Source organism: Schistocerca serialis, chromosome 2 (assembly GCF_023864345.2).
Source record: "Schistocerca serialis cubense isolate TAMUIC-IGC-003099 chromosome 2, iqSchSeri2.2, whole genome shotgun sequence".
In the NCBI taxonomy this organism is placed as follows: Eukaryota; Metazoa; Arthropoda; class Insecta; order Orthoptera; family Acrididae; genus Schistocerca; species Schistocerca serialis.
The window spans coordinates 335,569,186-335,588,188 of record NC_064639.1 but is presented as its reverse complement, the minus strand read 5'-3'; the positions used below and the strand labels follow the sequence as shown (position 1 = coordinate 335,588,188).

The following is a 19,003-nucleotide window of genomic DNA, read 5'->3' as shown; positions in this document are numbered from 1 at the left end:
TAGCAGTGATTTGCATCACATGAATCCAAAATTTTTGCTTAAACTATAAGCTTAACCAATGAGGCACTCTTAATTATTTTTAAATACTGGTATCAGAGAATTTCCAGTTTCCTTCCTGCAGTGTGTTACAGGTTTTTTCAACAGAATATAAAAGTTCAACTTGATCCCAAGAGATGGATAATATATAGATTATTTGGATATAATTTTTACTTAGTGTTGTGGTTGTAAGCTGAACAGTTCATGTTAAATTCACTCTTAACTATTAAGTAAAAACAACATTATTAGGTAAATATACAAGCATATAAGTGTAAGATACATTAAGATGTGTGTGTGTGTGTGTGTGTGTGTGTGTGTGTGTGTTATATAGTTCAACTCTTTGTAAAATCATAAGAAATGACTGCTGTAGCAATTTGCTAGAGAACTATTAAAAACTGAAGGTGTTTATTGATAGAATCACAAAAATACTGAAGCGTTGTATGGTATATATATTAATGTACATGGGTAATTTTGTTGCAGAGAGGTGTCCTATAATTAAATCTGCCATGGCATCTCCACACTACAGTTTGAGATGGAATAACCATCAGAACCACATCCTCAACGCATTTGACACACTGCTGCAAAATGAAACACTTGTGGATGTCACTCTCGTGTGTGAAGAGACAAGTGTTCGAGCACATAAAGTTGTTCTGTCGGCTTGTAGGTAAGCATTTTTTATAAGTACTGTTTTTTTTTAAAGGAAGGTAAAATTTCTAATGATTGTTAAAAATGACACTAGTAGGAGACAGTTGCTTGATAAACAGTTCTTCGTGCCTTATTTTGTGACATTTCTGTCTAATATGTGCATTTTTGTCTCATTTGGACATATTAGTAGATCAGAGCTTCAAATCTACAAAAAGCTTTTTTCTGCCTTTTAACCAAATGTGCTGCTTATATTCCATCCCATATTCCACAAAACAGTAATTTTCAAATTTTAGCTGTTACCTGTAATATGACAGCCTCTAATGGGTAATAAAAAAATTGATTTCCTTACGTGAATATTACTGCACTCAATTTTTAGTTTTAGAAACTAATTAGTTAGTATTATGCACTGATAACAAACAAAATCATCTTTGGTTGTCTTCCATCCCAAAATGACTGTAGTTTCTCTCTCAACCCAGTGTTTTGTTGTAGTTATCCTTTCTGTTACAGTTACTTGTTTCACTCCTTTCTCATCCTGTTTTTAATAATTAAAGCAACCATCTGCTATTTCACATTATTTTTTCTGTCTTCATAAGTAATACACCTACAGATCACTGTGTAAATACAGTTTTTTCTAATCCATTGTCTGCAGCCCACAATGAATTCCTCTTCTGCACCAACCTTTTCATCTTAGAGTAGCACTTGTAACCTACCATACATCTCCATTTACTTGTTGGATGTATTCCAAATATCTGTCTTCCTCTACAGTTTTTACCCTTTACAGCTCCCTCTAGTGCCATGGAAGTTATTCCTTGATGACTTCACAGATCTCCTGTCACCCTTTCTCTTCTTCAGGTCAATGTTTTCCATATATTCCTTTCCTCACCGATTCTGCTCAGATGTTTTGATTCTCTTCTTCATGGTTGTCCCACAGTCCATATTTCACTACCATACTACACTACTCCTAACACACATTCTCTGAAATTTCTTCCTCAAATTGAGGCCTATGTTTGATACTAGTAGACTTCTTTTGGTGATGAATGTACTTTTTGCCAGTACTAGTCTACTTTTGCTGTCGTCCCTGCTCCATCCGTCACGGTTTATTTTACTGCCTAGGTAGCAAAATTCCTTAACTTCATCTACTTCATGATCACCAATTCCAATGTTAAATTTCTCGCTATTCTCATTTCTGTTGCTTACCATTGCTTTCATATTTATTTGATTTACTGCCAGCCCATGTACTGTGGTCATCAGAATGTTTGTTCCATTCAACACATCCTGTAAATCTCTTCACTTTCACTGAGGATAGCAATATATAAGTGAATCTTGTTATTCATATCCTTTTACTATGGATTTGAATCCTGCTTCTGATGAGAATAACACCATCAGTAACCCACTCTCTGTCCTTCATTCCTGTTACACCATTTTCTTCTAATGTTGGTATTGCCCAGTTCTTGTACAACCAAAAATTGTAGTCTTCTTTACATTTCACTTCACTGACTCCCATTATATCTAGACTGAGCCTTAGCTTTTCCCTTTTCAGATTTTCTAGCTCCCATAACATATTCAAATTTCTGACATTCTGTACCCTGACACATGACACATTTTCAGTTACAGGCCACATGTCCTTTGTGTACACATTGTGTGTCTTTAATGCATTAGTTTCCATTACCTTCTGCATCCTCATGCCATTGATCAATGCGGAGCCTCCGACCTTTTAGGGACAATTTCCCTTTGCAGAATGAGGGTGACTTACACCAAAAGCATACAGCCACCATTACTTATGATTTTTTGTTCAAAATTTAAGTACTTGTTATGTTTGAACCAGGACCTAGGATGTATTGATTACTAGTCAAACACAACATAAAACTGGCATGTCAGATCACCAAAATTATTTGCTGCCGAGCTTAGGTAGCACTTGGATGGGTCACCGTCCAGGGCTGTCGAGTGCTGTTGGCAAGCAGGGTGCACACAACCCTTGTGAGGCCAATTGAGGAGATGGGGGATTAAGAAGTTGTGACACTGGTCATGAAAACTGACAACAATGGATGGGAGAGCAGTGTGCAGACCACATGCCCCTCTGTATCCGCATCCTGTGATTCCTAAGACCTGAGGATGACACAGTGGCCAGTAGGTATCATTGGGCCTTCATGGCCCGTTCGGACACTGTTTACTTAGTCACTGTCCCTCATCATAATAAAAATACTGAAATATGAATGCAGCCACAGTTAACAGCTTGTCCTAATTATATCTAACCTGCTGGCAATGCAATATGGTTTATTTTAGGTTTATGTAGTATACTTTTCTTTATGTCTCTCTTCATAATTGTGAACTTGGCTGTTTAATACTGAAAATTCCATATGTGTTTTATGGTAACATGCTTTAAATGTATACTGAGTGAAGTGGCACAGAGGTTAGCACACTGGTCTCGCATTCAGGAGGATGATGGTTCAGACCACATCTGACCATCCACATTTAGGTTTTCTGAGATTTCTCTAAATCAATCCAGGCACAGCTGAAAGGGCACAGCTGACTTCCTTTCCCATCCTTGACACAATATGAGCTTGTGCTCTGTCTCTAATAACCTTGATGTTGACAGGATATTAAACCCGATCTCTTCTCATCCCACTTTATATATGTACAATCCAGGAAGGCCAAAATTTTAAATTCCTTAAAAATGTTTCAGCATGATTTTCTATTAGTAACTCCTTTCACTATTTTTATTGCTCATTTTTAAATTTTAGACATCTGTTTTTGCAAAACTTGCATTTCCCCGTAACATCACATGATTCTATAACAGGCTACACACATCTGCATAGTAAGAACATATTACTGTTTCAGTGTTTCAGCAGTCACTAAGCATTCTTAAGACATAAGAATATTGACTCAACCTTGTGTTCAGTAGGTTGACTTGCTTTTCTCGTCTTAAATGACCATCCACAAACTTTGTTTGATGTTTATTCAGTGCATCAAATAATAGTAAAAAGAAGCAAGGAGAAGTATAATTTATTGAGAATTGAAAATAGACTTGAGATTCAAGTGACAATCCTTCAGCTTTAAATAAAGGCAATTAAGGAGGACTAGGGATTGGATTTGGTAGTCAGGGGGCGCATTGACATAGGACAGAAACATTTTACAGTTCTAGAAATGAAATCAGTGAGGAAAAAGTTAGGTGAAACATAAAATAATTCAAAAAGAATAATACAAAGATGATAAACTGTTGACAAGATAGGAGCCTGCATCAGTGTTTAAGTACCTGCGTTACACAAATTTCATGCCAGTATGTCTAATTTGACGTAATTATTGTATGCTTCACAAAGCATTAAAATTACATTGTATTCAGTGGCTTTTTGTAAAAATCTGCATGCAAATCTAAAAAGATATGTAACATGAATTGTATGTTTTGGGGGTAATGCAGTAGTTTCCCTGTGGTCTTTATCAAGCTGTAGTCCTAGCTGACTGATCCATTTGACATTAGAATTAGTAAAATGTGAATGAATTTGAGCACCATATTCTAAGCATTTCTAATATCGTGAGTATTAGTGTTTGTTTTTCAGATACAGGCACACGATAATCCTTTGACCTACTTTTTGTTAATTCTTCTTTTTCAGTCCCTACTTCCAAAGGATATTCTCAGAGAATCCTTGTAAGCATCCTGTCATTGTGCTGAAGGACTTGCGAGGATGGGAAGTCCAAGCAATTGTAGACTTCATGTATAAGGGTGAAATAAGTGTCATCCAAGAACAATTAACATCGCTTATAAAAGCTGCTGAGTCATTGCAGGTAAGACATTAAACTGATTACATTTTCGGTTTCATATTCTGCAGATAGTCATTTTTAGTGTTTTGTATGAAACTGGCATAATTGACAATATGCCTTCTACATTTAGCTGTTCAGTTTTCTCTTCTATTTCACAATCAATCATTTTGTATGTAGTAGGATTAAGATACAAAATCTGGCCTTTGTAGGCAAGTCTGCCCAGTTGTGTTGTCCAGGTATGACTAACAACTTTTCCTCACAGTTTCTGTTTTTCCAGTATCTTCATCTAGTTTCAAAACTTAACCAAAATTCTCCTGCATGCTTCACTATACTAGCACTTCTGAATCATCATCATCATCAGTGTTCTGGCAAAAGGCAGGTTTTCACATGGTAGTTCTCCAGGCTGTCTGGTCTTCTGCCATCCTCTTCAGGTCTGCATATTTTCCCCTTTATGTCATCTATCATATTGTATCTCCTTCTACCTCTCAGTCTTCTCCCACAAACCAATCCTTCCAAAGCATCTGCTAGCAAGCACTCCCTTCTCAATGAAGGTCCCAACCAGTTCTTTTTCCTTTCTCTTACAACCTTCAGCAGACATCTTCTCTCGCCAACCCGTTCCAATACTCTTTCATTACTCACTCTTTCCATCCAGCTTATTCCCTCCATTCTCCTCCACATTCACATCTCAAATGCTTCTAACCTTTTTTCATCCTCTCATCTCAGCGTCCATGTTTCTGCCCCATATAGTGCCACACTCCAGACAAAACATTTGCCAAGCCTTTTCCTTAGACCTTTATCTAATTTGCCACATAAGATTCTCCTCTTTCTGTTGAATGCCTCCTTTGCTATGGCAATTCGAGTTTTCACCTTCTGGTGACATCTCAAGTCTTTAGTTATTGTGCTTCCAAGATATTTAAATGCACTTTCACATTTATTCAATGATAGTATATGTTTTGGCATGAGATGGTACAAATGTAGATAGGGCCCATTAGCATACTTCTATGCTCCATGCAGCAATGTTGTCAGTCTTTGCAATGAAATATGATGAAAACAAAATGATGTGTTTTGAAAGCTGTTTTCTCAGGTCTCACAATAACCACAACATAGGAAATTGCAACATATTGAAAAGAAACAGCCAAATATTTGTGTCAGACCCGATTACAAAATTCATTGCTTGCTCTATATGTAAATATGTGGTATCTCTTCGCACCTCTCAATGGATATATAAAACTATCATCCCAGATAATTACACAGGTGATGATGATGGTGACAAGTATGATGAAGTGATACCACATACAATAAGCTTAGATAGTAATCATAAAAGGATACGAAAGTAAAAATTAATGTAAACCCTTTCTTTTTGTTTATTTTATTTCTCCTTATATTATCAAGATGTAGACTATAATGAATGCTATATGTTTGGAATATCTAGAATTTTAACTTTTTTAGGCTGATACTTTATACAGATAAAATAGTTTGTAATTCTGATTAGCCATAGCATGTTAAAAATAATATTTCCTCAACATGCCTCTTAAGAAAAGGGGTCATCTTGTACTCAGATAAATATGGTACACAGGAGCTATTCAAAGTAAAGAAACTTGAAGACAATATTATGGTGAGGAAGAGAAAGAGTATGAAGATGAGATGCAAAATGCAATACTTAAGAATTTGACAGAGCATTGAAAGACATTAGTCAAAATAAAGCACCTGGATTAGACAAAATTTCCTAAGAGTTATTACAATCCTAGGAAGATCCCAGGCCGGCCGAAGTGGCCGCGCGGTTCTGGTGCTGCAGTCTGGAACCGCGAGACCGCTACGGTCGCAGGTTCGAATCCTGCCTCGGGCATGGATGTGTGTGCTGTCCTTAGGTTAGTTAGGTTTAACTAGTTCTAAGTTCTAGGGGACTGATGACCACAGCAGCTGAGTCCCATAGTGCTCAGAGCCAATTGAACCAATTGAAGATCCCAGTGTGATAAAACTGTTCTACCTCATCTGTAGGCCATATGAGACAGACATACCTCAGACAGACGGTCATCAAGAAGAATGTAATAATCATAGTACTTGACTAGGCAGGTGCTAACAGGTGTGGGTATTACAGCGCCATCACTTTAAAAAGTCATGTCTCCATAATACTCTGAGGGGTTACATACAGAAGTATGGAATGACTGGTAGAAACTGACGTGGTGTAAAACAGTTAATATTCTAATGAAATAGAATTACACTGGAAGCTGTACTGACCCTGTGACTTTTCTTAGAAAATACACAACTGGCCGTTAAAATTGCTACACCAAGAAGAAATGCAGATGATAAACGGGTATTCATTGGACACATATATTATACTAGAACTGACATGTGATTATATTTTAATGCAATTTGGGTGCATAGATCCTCAGAAATCAGTACTCGGAATAACCACCTCTGGGCGTAATAGCAGCCTTGATATGCCTGGGCATTAAGTCAAATAGAACTTGGATGGCGTGTACAGGTACAGCTGCCCATGCAGCTTCAACACGATACCACAGTTCATCAAGAGTAGTGACTGGCAAACTGTGACAAGCCAGTTGCTCGGCCATCATTGACCAGACGTTTACAACAGGTGAGAGATCTGGAGAATGTGCTGGCCAGAGCAGCAGTCGAACATTTTCTGTATCCAGAAACGCCCGTACAGGACCTGCAACATGCGGTCGTGCATTATCCTGCTGAAATGTAGGGTTTCACAGGGATCGAATGAAATGGAGAGCCACGGGTCGTAACACATCTGAAATGTAACGTCCACTGTTCAAAGTGCCGTCAATGTGAACAAGAGGTGACCAAGACGTGTAACCAATTGCACCCCATACCATCACGCCGGATGATACGCCACTATGGCGATGACGAATACACGCTTCCAATGTGCATTCACCACGATGTCGCCAAACATGAATGTGACCATCATGATGCTGTAAACAGAACTGGATTCATCCGAAAAAATGACGTTTTGCCATTTGTGCACCCAGGTTCGTCGTTGAGTACACTATCGCAAGCGCTTCTGCCTGTGATGCAGCATCAAGGGTAACCGCAGCCGTGGTCTCCAAGCTGATAGTCCATGCTGCTGCAAACATCGTTGAACTGTTCGTGCAGGTGGTTGTTGTCTTGCAAACGTCCCCTTCTGTTGACTCAGGGATCGAGACGTGGCTGCACGATCCGTTACAGCCATGCGGATAAGCTGCCTGTCATCTCAGCTGCTAGTGATACAAGGGCGTTGGGATCCAGCACGGCATTCCATATTACCCTCCTGAACCCACCGATTCCATGTTCTGCTAACAGTCATTGGATCTCGGACCAACGCAAGCAGCAATGTTGTGACACGATAAACTGCAATCACGATTGGCTACAATGTGACCTTTATCAAAGTCGGAAATGTGATGGTACGCATTTCTCTTCCTTACGTGAGGCATCACAACAACGTTTCACCAGGCTACGCCGGTCAACTGCTGTTTGTGTATGAGAAATCGGTTAGAAACTTTCCTCATGTCAGCATGTTGTAGGTGTCGCCACCAGCGCCAACCTTGTGTGAATGCTCTGAAAAGCTAATCATTTGCATATCACAGCATCCTCTTCCTGTTGGTTAAATTTCACGTCTGTAGCATGTCATTTTCATGGTGTAGCAATTTTAATGGCCGGTAGTGTAGTTGAAGTAAGAAAAACCTACTTCTATAGTGTTCATAGATTTGGAAAAAGCTTTTGACAATGTTAACTGGGATATACTCCTTGAAATTGTAAAGGTATCTACTGTTTGTACAGAAACCAGACTGCACCTATAAGAGTCAGTGTATATGAAAATGAGGCATTAATTGAGAAGAAAGTGAGATATGCTTGTAGCGTATTGTACATGTTATTCAATCTGTACCTATGGCAAGCAGAAAGGAAACCTAGGAGAAATTCAGAAAATCATTGAATTTTCATGAAAAGAAATAAACACAAATTTGTTAATGGAATAGTAATTCTGTTAGAGACAGGAAAGGATTTGGATGTACAGTTGTTTGGAATGAATAGTGCATAGAAAACTGGTTATAATATGAATGCCAACAACAATAAAATAAGGGAGTGTAGTGGAAGTAAATCAATCGGTACTGAGGGAGTTAGATTGGCAAATGAGACACTACAAGTGGTAGATGAGCTTTGCTTGAGTGGTAGAGACTGCAGAAGTAAAGAAGATATAAAATGCACACTGGCAGTAGCAAAGAAAGCTTTTCTGCAAAAGAGAAGTTTCGTAATGTAGAATACAAATTTAAGTTTTAGGAAGTCTTTTCTGAATGTATTGTCTGAAGTGTAGTCTGATATGGAAGTGAAACATGGATGATCAACAGTACAGGTAAGAGGACAACAAATGGTTTTGAAATGTGGTGTTACAAAAGCAGCGAAGAAGTACTAAATGAATTTGGGAAGAAAAGATCTTTATAGTACAATTTGACCTTAGAAAAGGTTGACAGGTCACGACTGGAGGCCTCAAAGAATGATTAATTTGGTGATGGAGGAAGTGTTTGGGGGGGGGGGGGGGGAGGATTAAAATTTTATTTTAGAAGGGGACCAAGGCTTAATCTCAAACAAGTCATTGGTCTGAAGATCACTACCATAACATGGAAGAAACTTGTGCAACTACACAATTTCTTGAACCACAGTGAAAATTTTAGCTGATTTATCATCATAAGCTATGCACTTAGCAGTGCATGAAAGTGAGAACTTGATACAAAAAGAGCACAGAGGAAGATTTCTCATAGTTTACCCCCTGATGTAAGTGGTGGTATTGCAAGTGACACTGAACAGAAAGTACAAATATAATCTATGGAGACATTGGGTGCCACCTCAGCATGTGCAATCTCTGTGATGTATTCCTCCCAATCAGATGGTGAAGTAATCTGGCTAATCAGATGGTAATGTAATCCATCTGATCAGATGACATCCTCAGGGCATGAAAGTAAATGGGAGGCTCATGAGTTTCACAACAGTCAGAGTTAGCCCCTGATGATGACAATAGAGGCAGTCGTCAGAAACTAGGAATTTTATTTGAATTTAACATGGCAAGTATACTGAACACTTGTTATCAGAGGACTCCATTGTGAAAGTCTTTGTAGTCTTATGATTTGTCCTTAGGCCTTCTCAGTTGTGGTGCCACAAAAATAAATAAATAAATAAAATAAAATAAAAAATTGAACATGGCGGGTGATGTGTCCACTTTACATGGCATTCTTGTGTGAACTACAGTATGGTACTTGGAGTCAACAAATTGGCAATTGGACTGTGTCACACTATGACTGTATTAAGAGTGGAAATTGGTGTTAAAATGTAGTTGATTAGTGTTAGCTACATGTCTGAGATGTGTAACATTTATTTATAAAACATTTAACCCTTATTGGGATCACTGCCATCTTAGTATCATATTTGTGTAACAACGACATTTACATGCATAGTAATATTATGTAAGTCTGCATGGTCACTGGGACAGAGTCAGCTGTTAACAAAAAGACTGATTTCACTGATGTGTGTTAGCTGAAGCTATCCTGAATCCAAAGATTGCTTTGAATACTGCAGTACTTTACTAGGAATGGTACTGTTGGATGTGGTATATGTATGGTATACCTATGAACTGACACATAGCCAGTTACAGGTGGACATGCAGTTCCACATGGGCTCTAATCCATGTCCTACTTGACAGTTTTCTTATGCCCAAAACACTGAAGAAGTAAAAAAAATGATGAGAGACAGAACAAAATCCTAGGACCAAAGTGGGGCTTCAGAACTTCTTAACAGTGAGCTAATGGTAACATTGTCTGCAGATGTGTTACATTTGGAGTGTAAGCTGAAGCATTATTAGAACCTGAGTATATAATTTATACCATTTGCAGCTTCATTTAATATTATATACTCATTAGATATATTGCTGGAAAAAGAAATTAAATGAAGAAACTTATGACTGAACTTGTTGAACTATATTGTGCATACATATTTTGTTAAATATGTTTTCTAGGTGCGTGGTCTGGCTCACACAGAGCATGCTGTTTCGGAAAAGGATCAGCCACATACGTCACCACCACCACCTCCTCCACCACCTCCATCGGCTACTCTTACTCCACTGGAGAAGCTGGGACTATTTGCGTCAGCACCACCACGTAATTTCTCAAGTTCCACAGGTCATTCAACAGAGAAAGACTCATTTTCTCTGTCACCAGGACTGCAGGGTCCACCTCAGCACTTTGAGTCACCACTGAAACTCCCTCAGTTATCTCACATGCCACATATATCATTTACTGAAAATCCACCTTCACCTCAGCCAAGAAGGAAACAGGTGAGTTATTTTTCCTGCTAACTTACAATGAAAATTTGGATTAATAATTCAATAAAAGATAGGAGAGAAGAAAGGCTGATGTACAAAGATAAGAAGGGGAAGAAAAAGAAGAAAGAAGTAACCCAGTTTTCGAAATTTTTACCTTGAGAGAAAGACAGATAGGAAAAATTAATATTAATAAAATAGTTCATGATTGACACGGTTAAACAGTTGGCTGATGCAACATACATTAAATGGTTTGTGACATGCTACAGTTGGGCTCTGTTTTATATGAGGAATATTGTTCATCCGTTTCATATGTTTTTCTCAAGTTTTGAAGATGATAATCTGCTTCCATGGAAGAATGAAACAGGAAATTGCATAATTATTTCTGTATTAAAATAATGTATGGCAAAGGTGTAAAAAATAAATGTACAAAGTTGACTGAAGAATGTCTACTTACTCCATTACTGCATAGTATAGAGGAGGTGTGAACCATACATCATCAGTTTCAGTTACAGACAACCAACTGGAATTTTATACAGGTAGCCAGTGACAAATGAGGAGATGTCTATAGGCTGCTAATATGAATCACTCAGCTGTGGGGATGGCCATTTCTTCACTTTGCATTTGCTACGTGCTGATGTTTTTGGTACTGATATTTGTGGTAGTTATGTACTAGTACATGTCTGTTTTTGTTAACCATTTTGTCTGAGAAAAAAATCTTTGCTGTAATGACAGACTGATCAGCAGTAGATTAGTTGGAAGGTATTTGTTAATTTGCCACAGGCAAACAAAATGCAGTTTGCTTTTCCTCTGCCTGAGATTTCTTTAGTTACAAATTTATAGTGATCTGGTACTGTGACCAAAAAGATATGAAGGAACTTGTAAGATACGAAAATCTTGATATGTATGTAGCATGTTGGCAATAAAATGGTATCATTTAGTGCTGAACACTTTTCATTTATAGTCACTTACTCTTAAGTACACATTAGTTATTCCATTGATGCCATATAAAAGCTCTGCAGGTGTGGTCTATCTTCATTGTCTGAAATATTGGAGTTAATGAATGTTGATATGTCAGACATCTGTTCTGTGAGTAGTAAATTAATATTTACACAGCACAGAAAAGTATCATGGTTGGAATCAGGATGTACATTTGATACTAATTTGGATAATAAGTAACCAAATAACACTATTCAGGGCATTGAAGGTGTCATAGCAACAGACTGTCAGCTAGACTAGATGAAACATTCTTAAGTGCCAGCAGGCTTTTTGAGACCCTGAGTGAAACATGTAATGATGCTATATTTTATGTTTGTCAATCCTCTTAACAGCCAAAATTCTCTTCTTACAAAGTTCCCATTTCATATTACTCAGTAACAGAAAGACATTCAGTGTTGCTGCTGAGGAAGAAATGGTGAATCTCAAGACTGAATCATTAGTAATGCTATATTTTGGCTTAATTTTATAATAATAAGACCCAATTAGTTAGAGAATTAAAACAATTTTACAGGAGAAATGTTACAGAAATAGGAAACAAATTTGCATTTGAGAGTTACAACTAAAAATAAAGAAGATCTCTTTCCAATTAATATGACACTGAACCACAACATAGAACACAAACAAACTTTCTTTCTTTCTTGGGGCCTTTGTCCCACATCATGTGGGGTCGGCTGTGTTACTATTGATTTGGCAGTGTTAGTCGCAGAGGGTGGCTGGATGCCCTTCCTGCCGCCACCCCGAACACCCCAGGATGAAAGTAATGCACCCCAGTTGTCTGTGTCTAGTGTAAGCCATGGAATAATGAGAACGTTTTTCAAATGTCTGCAAGTTGTGTAACTGAGGCGGAACATGGGGACCAGCCTGGTATTCACTTAGCAGGAGGTGGAAAATCGCCTAAAAAGCACATCCAGGCTGGCTGGCATACCGCCCCTTGTTGTTAATCCACCAGGCGGATTCGATCTGGGGCCGGCGCACCTACCCGAGTCCAGGAAGCAGCGCATTAGTGCTCGCAGCTACTCTGGCGGGTCACAAAGAACACAAAGCAATGGAAAGAGTAAAAATAACCACTCACTGTAAGATGGGATTTTAAGTGATATACAGAAACATAAACGAAATGAACATCTTATTGAGGTTTTAGCTAAAAACAAAGAAACTAGCATTAGACTTACACATACACATGCAACTACATTGCCCCATTGTTGTGATCCCACAGCGGTGGGAGGTTGTGTAAAGTGTAATGGGTGGAGCAGATGAGAGAAATGAGGAAGGAAGAAGTTAGAAAGGGAGAAAAATGCCTGAAGGAGAGAAGTGTAGCAAAGAAATTAGATAGGTGTGTTGCACCAGTGAGCTCACCCTCCTGCAGGTGATGGATGTCATCTGTAGTACACAATGCAATAGGAGACATGTTTTTGTAGGGGGATAGTGAGCAAGATAGAAGAGAAGTAGAGGGAGATTGTGGAGGAAACAGTGTGAATGTAGATTAATAGATGTTGTGTAGCAGTCATTGAAGTTGAACATGTATAGCTCAGAACCGTGCCCTGACATCGGACTGTCTACTTTGTTCTTGACCATAATTTGGCAGAGGCCATTGCTTCGAGAGGACAATGGGTTGGTGGTCATACGTACATAAAAAGATGTGCAGAATTTGCAGTGAATATGTGCAGAAGTTGCAGTGAATTTGTTACATGATATGACTCCTCACAATTGGCCATGCCTATAATAGGGCAGGATATGTTTTTGATAGGACTGGCATTTGTGCAAGGGTCATGCCTTGCACCTGAGTCTGTCACATGTGTGTGACTCATGTGACAGATTGTGAGTTGGCTAGCTTAAGGATAGAGGAGGATATTTCAAGGACTGAATAGAGAACAGAATGTAACTTTGAAAGAGGTGGGAAGGGTCTTGGGAAGGATCTTCCCATTCAAGGGCATTTTGATAGGTAGTAGGAGCTTTTATGGAGGATGTGGTTAAGTTTTCACAATCTGGGGTGGTGTTCTGTACTAAGGGTACTGCTTTTTTGCAGCTGGCTGGTACATGTGGTTGGACTTTTCTTTGTGAATTAGTATTTACAAGGCTGACATTGGTGCCTGTAACGAAAGCAGGACAGAGTCACTATCTACATTTTATACCCCGCCCATTCCATATTTTATTGAAAGTTTAAAATAATATTCCATCTATATTTTCATTTGATAATCAATCATGTCTTGGTTTTTAGACTTCTTTTTTGCAGCACTAGCTTTACTTGTTCTAAATAATTTTGATAAATAATTTACATTTCATTTCTATCAGGCTCGGCCTCGAAGACGATCTGGAGACTTTGGTGCTCAAGATTTGACTAAAGGTACAACAGCATCACCACCATTAGAAACTGCAGAGAATTTGTCAATGAAAAAACCTGTGAACCACATGCTTAGTAACAATGTTAGTGCATCGGCTCTTCCAGTCCAACATGGTGCATCTATTCCTTCACCACATCAAGTGGTAAGTCATTGTTACTCATTTATAATTCAAAATCTTGTCATTTTTTATTACTTATAGCTCTTGCATGAAATATATATTGCCATGTAGAGTTTTCAATATTCACAGGATCACACATCTTGCCTGACACACAGAAAGAAAAAATTGACTGGTCTGTGAACTATACATTCAGTCCAGATGATGGTAGGGTGTAGGAAACCAAAGATTTAGTATAAGATCCAAACAAATGTCCCCTCAGATGAGACTATTAAAATCCTAGTAGTCAACATTTGAAACAAACAGCCAAAGAAGACCAGAGCATTCTTGAACAGCAATGGAGCTCATGTATCACTAGGCACAGAAAGCTGGCCAAAACACAAAATCTACAGCAGTCAGATATTTGGGGTAAATCTAACGGTATTTTTAAAAGACAGGCTAATGAGAAATAGAGGCCATGTATTCACTGTAGCAGTTAAGAAACTAGAATCCACCAAAAGAGTACTTGAAGCTGCATGTGAAATTGTTTGGGCAAGACTCAGAATCAAGGGTGGGCCAAAACCAGATTAAGTAGGAAGAGTTATGTGTCTAGTAAACTACATACATGGGCAGTAGTGTCATATTGCAAGGAGGAACTCAAGATATTTAGTTCGGGCCAGGAGCACACAGACAAAGTGTGAGTCAATTTTAGAAGAATAATTGACCAAACACTCATGTACATATTAGAACAGTAAGTTCATGAAGACGGGTTTTCCACAGTAGACAGTCTCCATAAAGAAGCTGCTTAGGAAGCAGAGATTACTGCACAATAGGTGTAAAAGAAAGTGTAGGCCAATAGATAAAGAGAGTCTTTATGAAACGTGATTAGTTGTCAAAAAGGCAATGTGTAAAGCCTTCAATGACTGTGCCAGAATCTTGTAGAAAGACCTCTCACAAAATCCAAAGAAATTGTGATCATATATTAAAGTGTGAGTGGCACCAAAGCTACTGTCCAGATACTCGTTTATGGTATAGAAACTAAAACTAAGGGTAGAAAATCAAAAGGAGAAATGCTGAACTCCATGTTCATAGGTTCCTCTGCAAATGAAGATACAGGAGGACTGTCAAAGCTTCAATTTTCACACCACTGCATAGCTTAATAATTACCTATTAGTGTCAGTGGTAGGGAGAAACAATAAAAACTGCTAAAATTGAACAAGGCATCAGGAATCCCTGTCATACTACATATGGAATTTGCAGTGCAGTTAACCCCACTTTTAACCATAATATAGTGCAAACAAAAGCCTTTGGCTGGTAGATGGAAAAATGAATTCATCACACCCATCTACAAGCTTAAAATACCATCCACTGTCATCAATTTCCATCTGTTATAGTATTTTAGATCATATTCTGAGCTCAACCTAATGATTTACCTTGAACATGATGACCTCTTCCATGCCAATTACTGTGGATTCCAAAAACATTTAAAACCCATTTCATCCTTTTCTCACATTACATCTTGAAAACTATCAGGTAGATGCAGAAATTCCAGAGCTCAAAGATCATGTGGCTCATTATCTTGCCAACACTTATTAAATGCACTATGATCACTTGGAAGTTTGTGACTGGACTGAGGATTTAGTGATATAGCACATAGCAAGTTATTTTGGATGGAGAGTCATCTCAAAAGATGTAGAAGTTATAACAAATAAACAAATACCATCTGGACCACAACTTTTTAATTACTGACTTTTGGTTTCAGGTTGAGGTGGGAACAAAAAAGCAGTAACAGTAATGATTTTACAGAAGTGCAATATTACGGCTACTTGTATTGTGGGCAGTAGGGATAAAAATGAACTATTATGAACTGACACATTCATGGCAAAGCAAAGTGTAGTTTGTCAACAATTGAATAAAACTAATGTAAAACACATGCATGTGGTGGAAGGGGAAAAAATTGTTATAAATGTACTGAGAGCACACTTGTTCTTTTTTTACATATTTTAAAAAGTTATTGCAAAATTACCATCAATTTGTGAACTTTTATCATTTTAATGAATAAGAATAGGAATAAACTGAGGATTCTTACTGTAAGTTAAAAAAGAGAAAGGAAAAGGAGTCTACCATATTTACTCGAATCTAAGCCGCACTCGAATCTAAGCTGCACTTAAAAAATGAGACTCCAAATGAAGGAAAAAAAATTTTCCCGAATCTAAGCCGCACCTGAAATTTGAGACTAGAAATTCAAGGGGAGAGAAGAGTTTATGGCTGCACCTCCAAATCGAAACAAAGTTGGTCCATTGTAATATGAGACACAATTTAAGTCAAATGAATGACGATACAGCTACAGTAGTTTGGTTCGAGACGTAAGCTTAGCAGTTAAGCTTTACCAGGTAGCCATTGCTATGTGTCAGGCACTCCGTCCGTATTAATACGGGTACCCTTCCTTTTTCACGTGCTTCTTCTCGTTTGAATTGATTGCTTATTTTTCTTTGATCTGATAAGTGCCGTTCTCTTTTTTATAGGTGTTTACGTCATTCTAAGCTGGAAATGCCTTATTGTACTGTGTCATCCTTGTTTGTCGCATTCTGATGATAAGTGCTTACAACCTGTCACCGCTCGCGGCATGGCTTGCTTAGTTGCTTTAGTGCGTGCTGCCGCCGCTTATAATAAAAAAAAAGAGGACTTGTCTCATTAGTGAAACAATGGCAAGAGACTGCTATTTGCTGTTACTTACACTACTGCTTTCTTTGATAATGATCAACAAGAACCAAATAATAGACTGCGTGTGATAGAAAATGTTCTGAACGAGAATTCAGCGAAAATTTTTCTCCGCTTGAAAATCTTTGCAGGCAAAGAAATTAGTCATCTTAGATTCAAAAATCTAGTTAGTTGCCATGCTTCATTTCTAACTACCACTATTTAGCATAAGAATAATATGAATATAAACATGACATGATATGTATATTCTTCCGCGTTTGCTGTTGTCTCACTCTAGTTTCGTAGTTTATTAGGCAGACAGGATTTAAATGAGATAGCAGCAAACACGAAACAATACATGGCAAAATGTTTATATTCGTATTATTCTTACGGTGAAGAGAATACTGCATGTGATTCATAATTCATAAAAGTTCCTGTTAGCAACCATCTCTTCTCACAGGTAGGAAAAAATTCAGAACGTAGAGTTGGCCATATTGTCAAACATCCCAGACAGTCTTGCCAGTGGATTTTCGTAGTGCATTGAAATGCTGCTACATTCGAAGATGAACAATACGGACTTTTTATTTACTTCGTTGGATAATGTATGAAAATGCAGTGGTCGAAACTCGGGGAGGAGAAAAAACCTCGTCTTCCACCTTTTTTTAAAAATTTATTTACTGACGCAGAGGTTTTGGTGCCAGTATTTATCTTTGTGCCCGCAAAGCATGCCTGTGTAGTGCTACATATATTCAACAGCAGAAGTTAGTTGTGGTGTCACCTACCAACATTTTTCAGAATTTCCGCTCGCTTTGCACTCGATTCTAAGCCGCAGGCGGTTTTTTGCATTACAAAATGGCTCTGAGCACTATGGGACTTAACATCTGTGGTCATCAGTCCCCTAGAACTTAGAACTACTTAAACCTAACTAACCTAAGGACATCACACACATCCATGCCCGAGGCAGGATTCGAACCTGCGACCGTAGCAGTCGCGTGGTTCCGGACTGAGCGCCTAGAACTGCTAGACCACCGCGGCCGGCTGCATTACAAAAACCGGAAACCAGAAAAAAAGTGCAGCTTAGATTTGAGTAAATACGGTAGTTACAAAATAACCATAACTGTGTAAACATAGTACATTTCAGCATGAGTGATGCATTGCACAATAATAGATAAAAAAAAATTATAAACATACTGACAGCACACTGCATGCTTTATATTTTCATTCTTGTGTACATATTTTAAAAAGCCAGTGCAAAATTACCGAGCATATCTGAGACTTTAAGAATTTGCTTTCATTTTAATGAATAAGAATAGAAATATGTTGAGGACTCTTACTGTAAGTTAAAATTGAAGAAGAAAAAGGGATCTAGCTATAAAATAACCATAACCATAGCATTTAGGAGTAACTTCAGCAGTGCCTCCATATGTGTTGGAGCCCTTGTTAATGCAGGGTATTAATGGCCTTGTCAATATTAATAGTAACCTCAAGAGTTTTGTGGATGATGTAGCTGTTTATAATGAAAGATTATCGAAAAACAGCTCCACATATGCAGTCAGAATTTAATACGTTTCAGAATTTTGCTAAGATTGTTAACATGGTTTAAATGCTAAGAAATGTAAAATTGTGCGCTCCACAAAACACACACACACATGCCATCCTATGATGAATGAGTCAAAATTGGCATGAACTAATACAAGTGTCTGAGTGTAACAGTCTTGGGATGATATGATCACTTAGGATCAGTCGTAGACAAAGGAGGAGACAGATATGGTTCATTGATAGGGTAATGGAAAAATTTAATGAGTTTGCAAAGTTTGTAAAGGTGTGCTACGAAATTAATGGGTACTCCCTATGGCTTATTTGACTAATTGATATATGTTACTGACACTCCCCAGAGCCTTTAAGTATGAATCCAAATGAAGTACAGTTTGTACAGTTACTTAAATGATATGAAGAGTAACCATAGACTGACAGATACACACTTCCCCTGTGTCAACACAATGATAAAATTAAGTAGTTCAGACTGGCTCAAGCCAGCTTGTATGCAGGATTCTGGTATTTGTGGCCCCATCAGAGGATGCTCTTGCTGATAAGTTTCATCTGGATAGTGGCACTGTGGTAGTC

General features: G+C 38.1%; 1 protein-coding gene across 1 annotated transcript in view; it reads left to right on the top strand.

The window, feature by feature from the left end:
• The first annotated feature begins 542 nt into the window (after positions 1-542).
• LOC126455962 (protein jim lovell-like) overlaps positions 543-19,003 on the top strand; it is a 44,928-nt gene continuing 26,467 nt past the window's right edge. Inside the window, 4 exon segments of the mRNA XM_050091719.1 lie at positions 543-700; positions 4,290-4,461; positions 10,445-10,762; positions 14,036-14,227. Of these exon segments, the coding sequence (XP_049947676.1) occupies positions 543-700; positions 4,290-4,461; positions 10,445-10,762; positions 14,036-14,227 (840 nt within the window).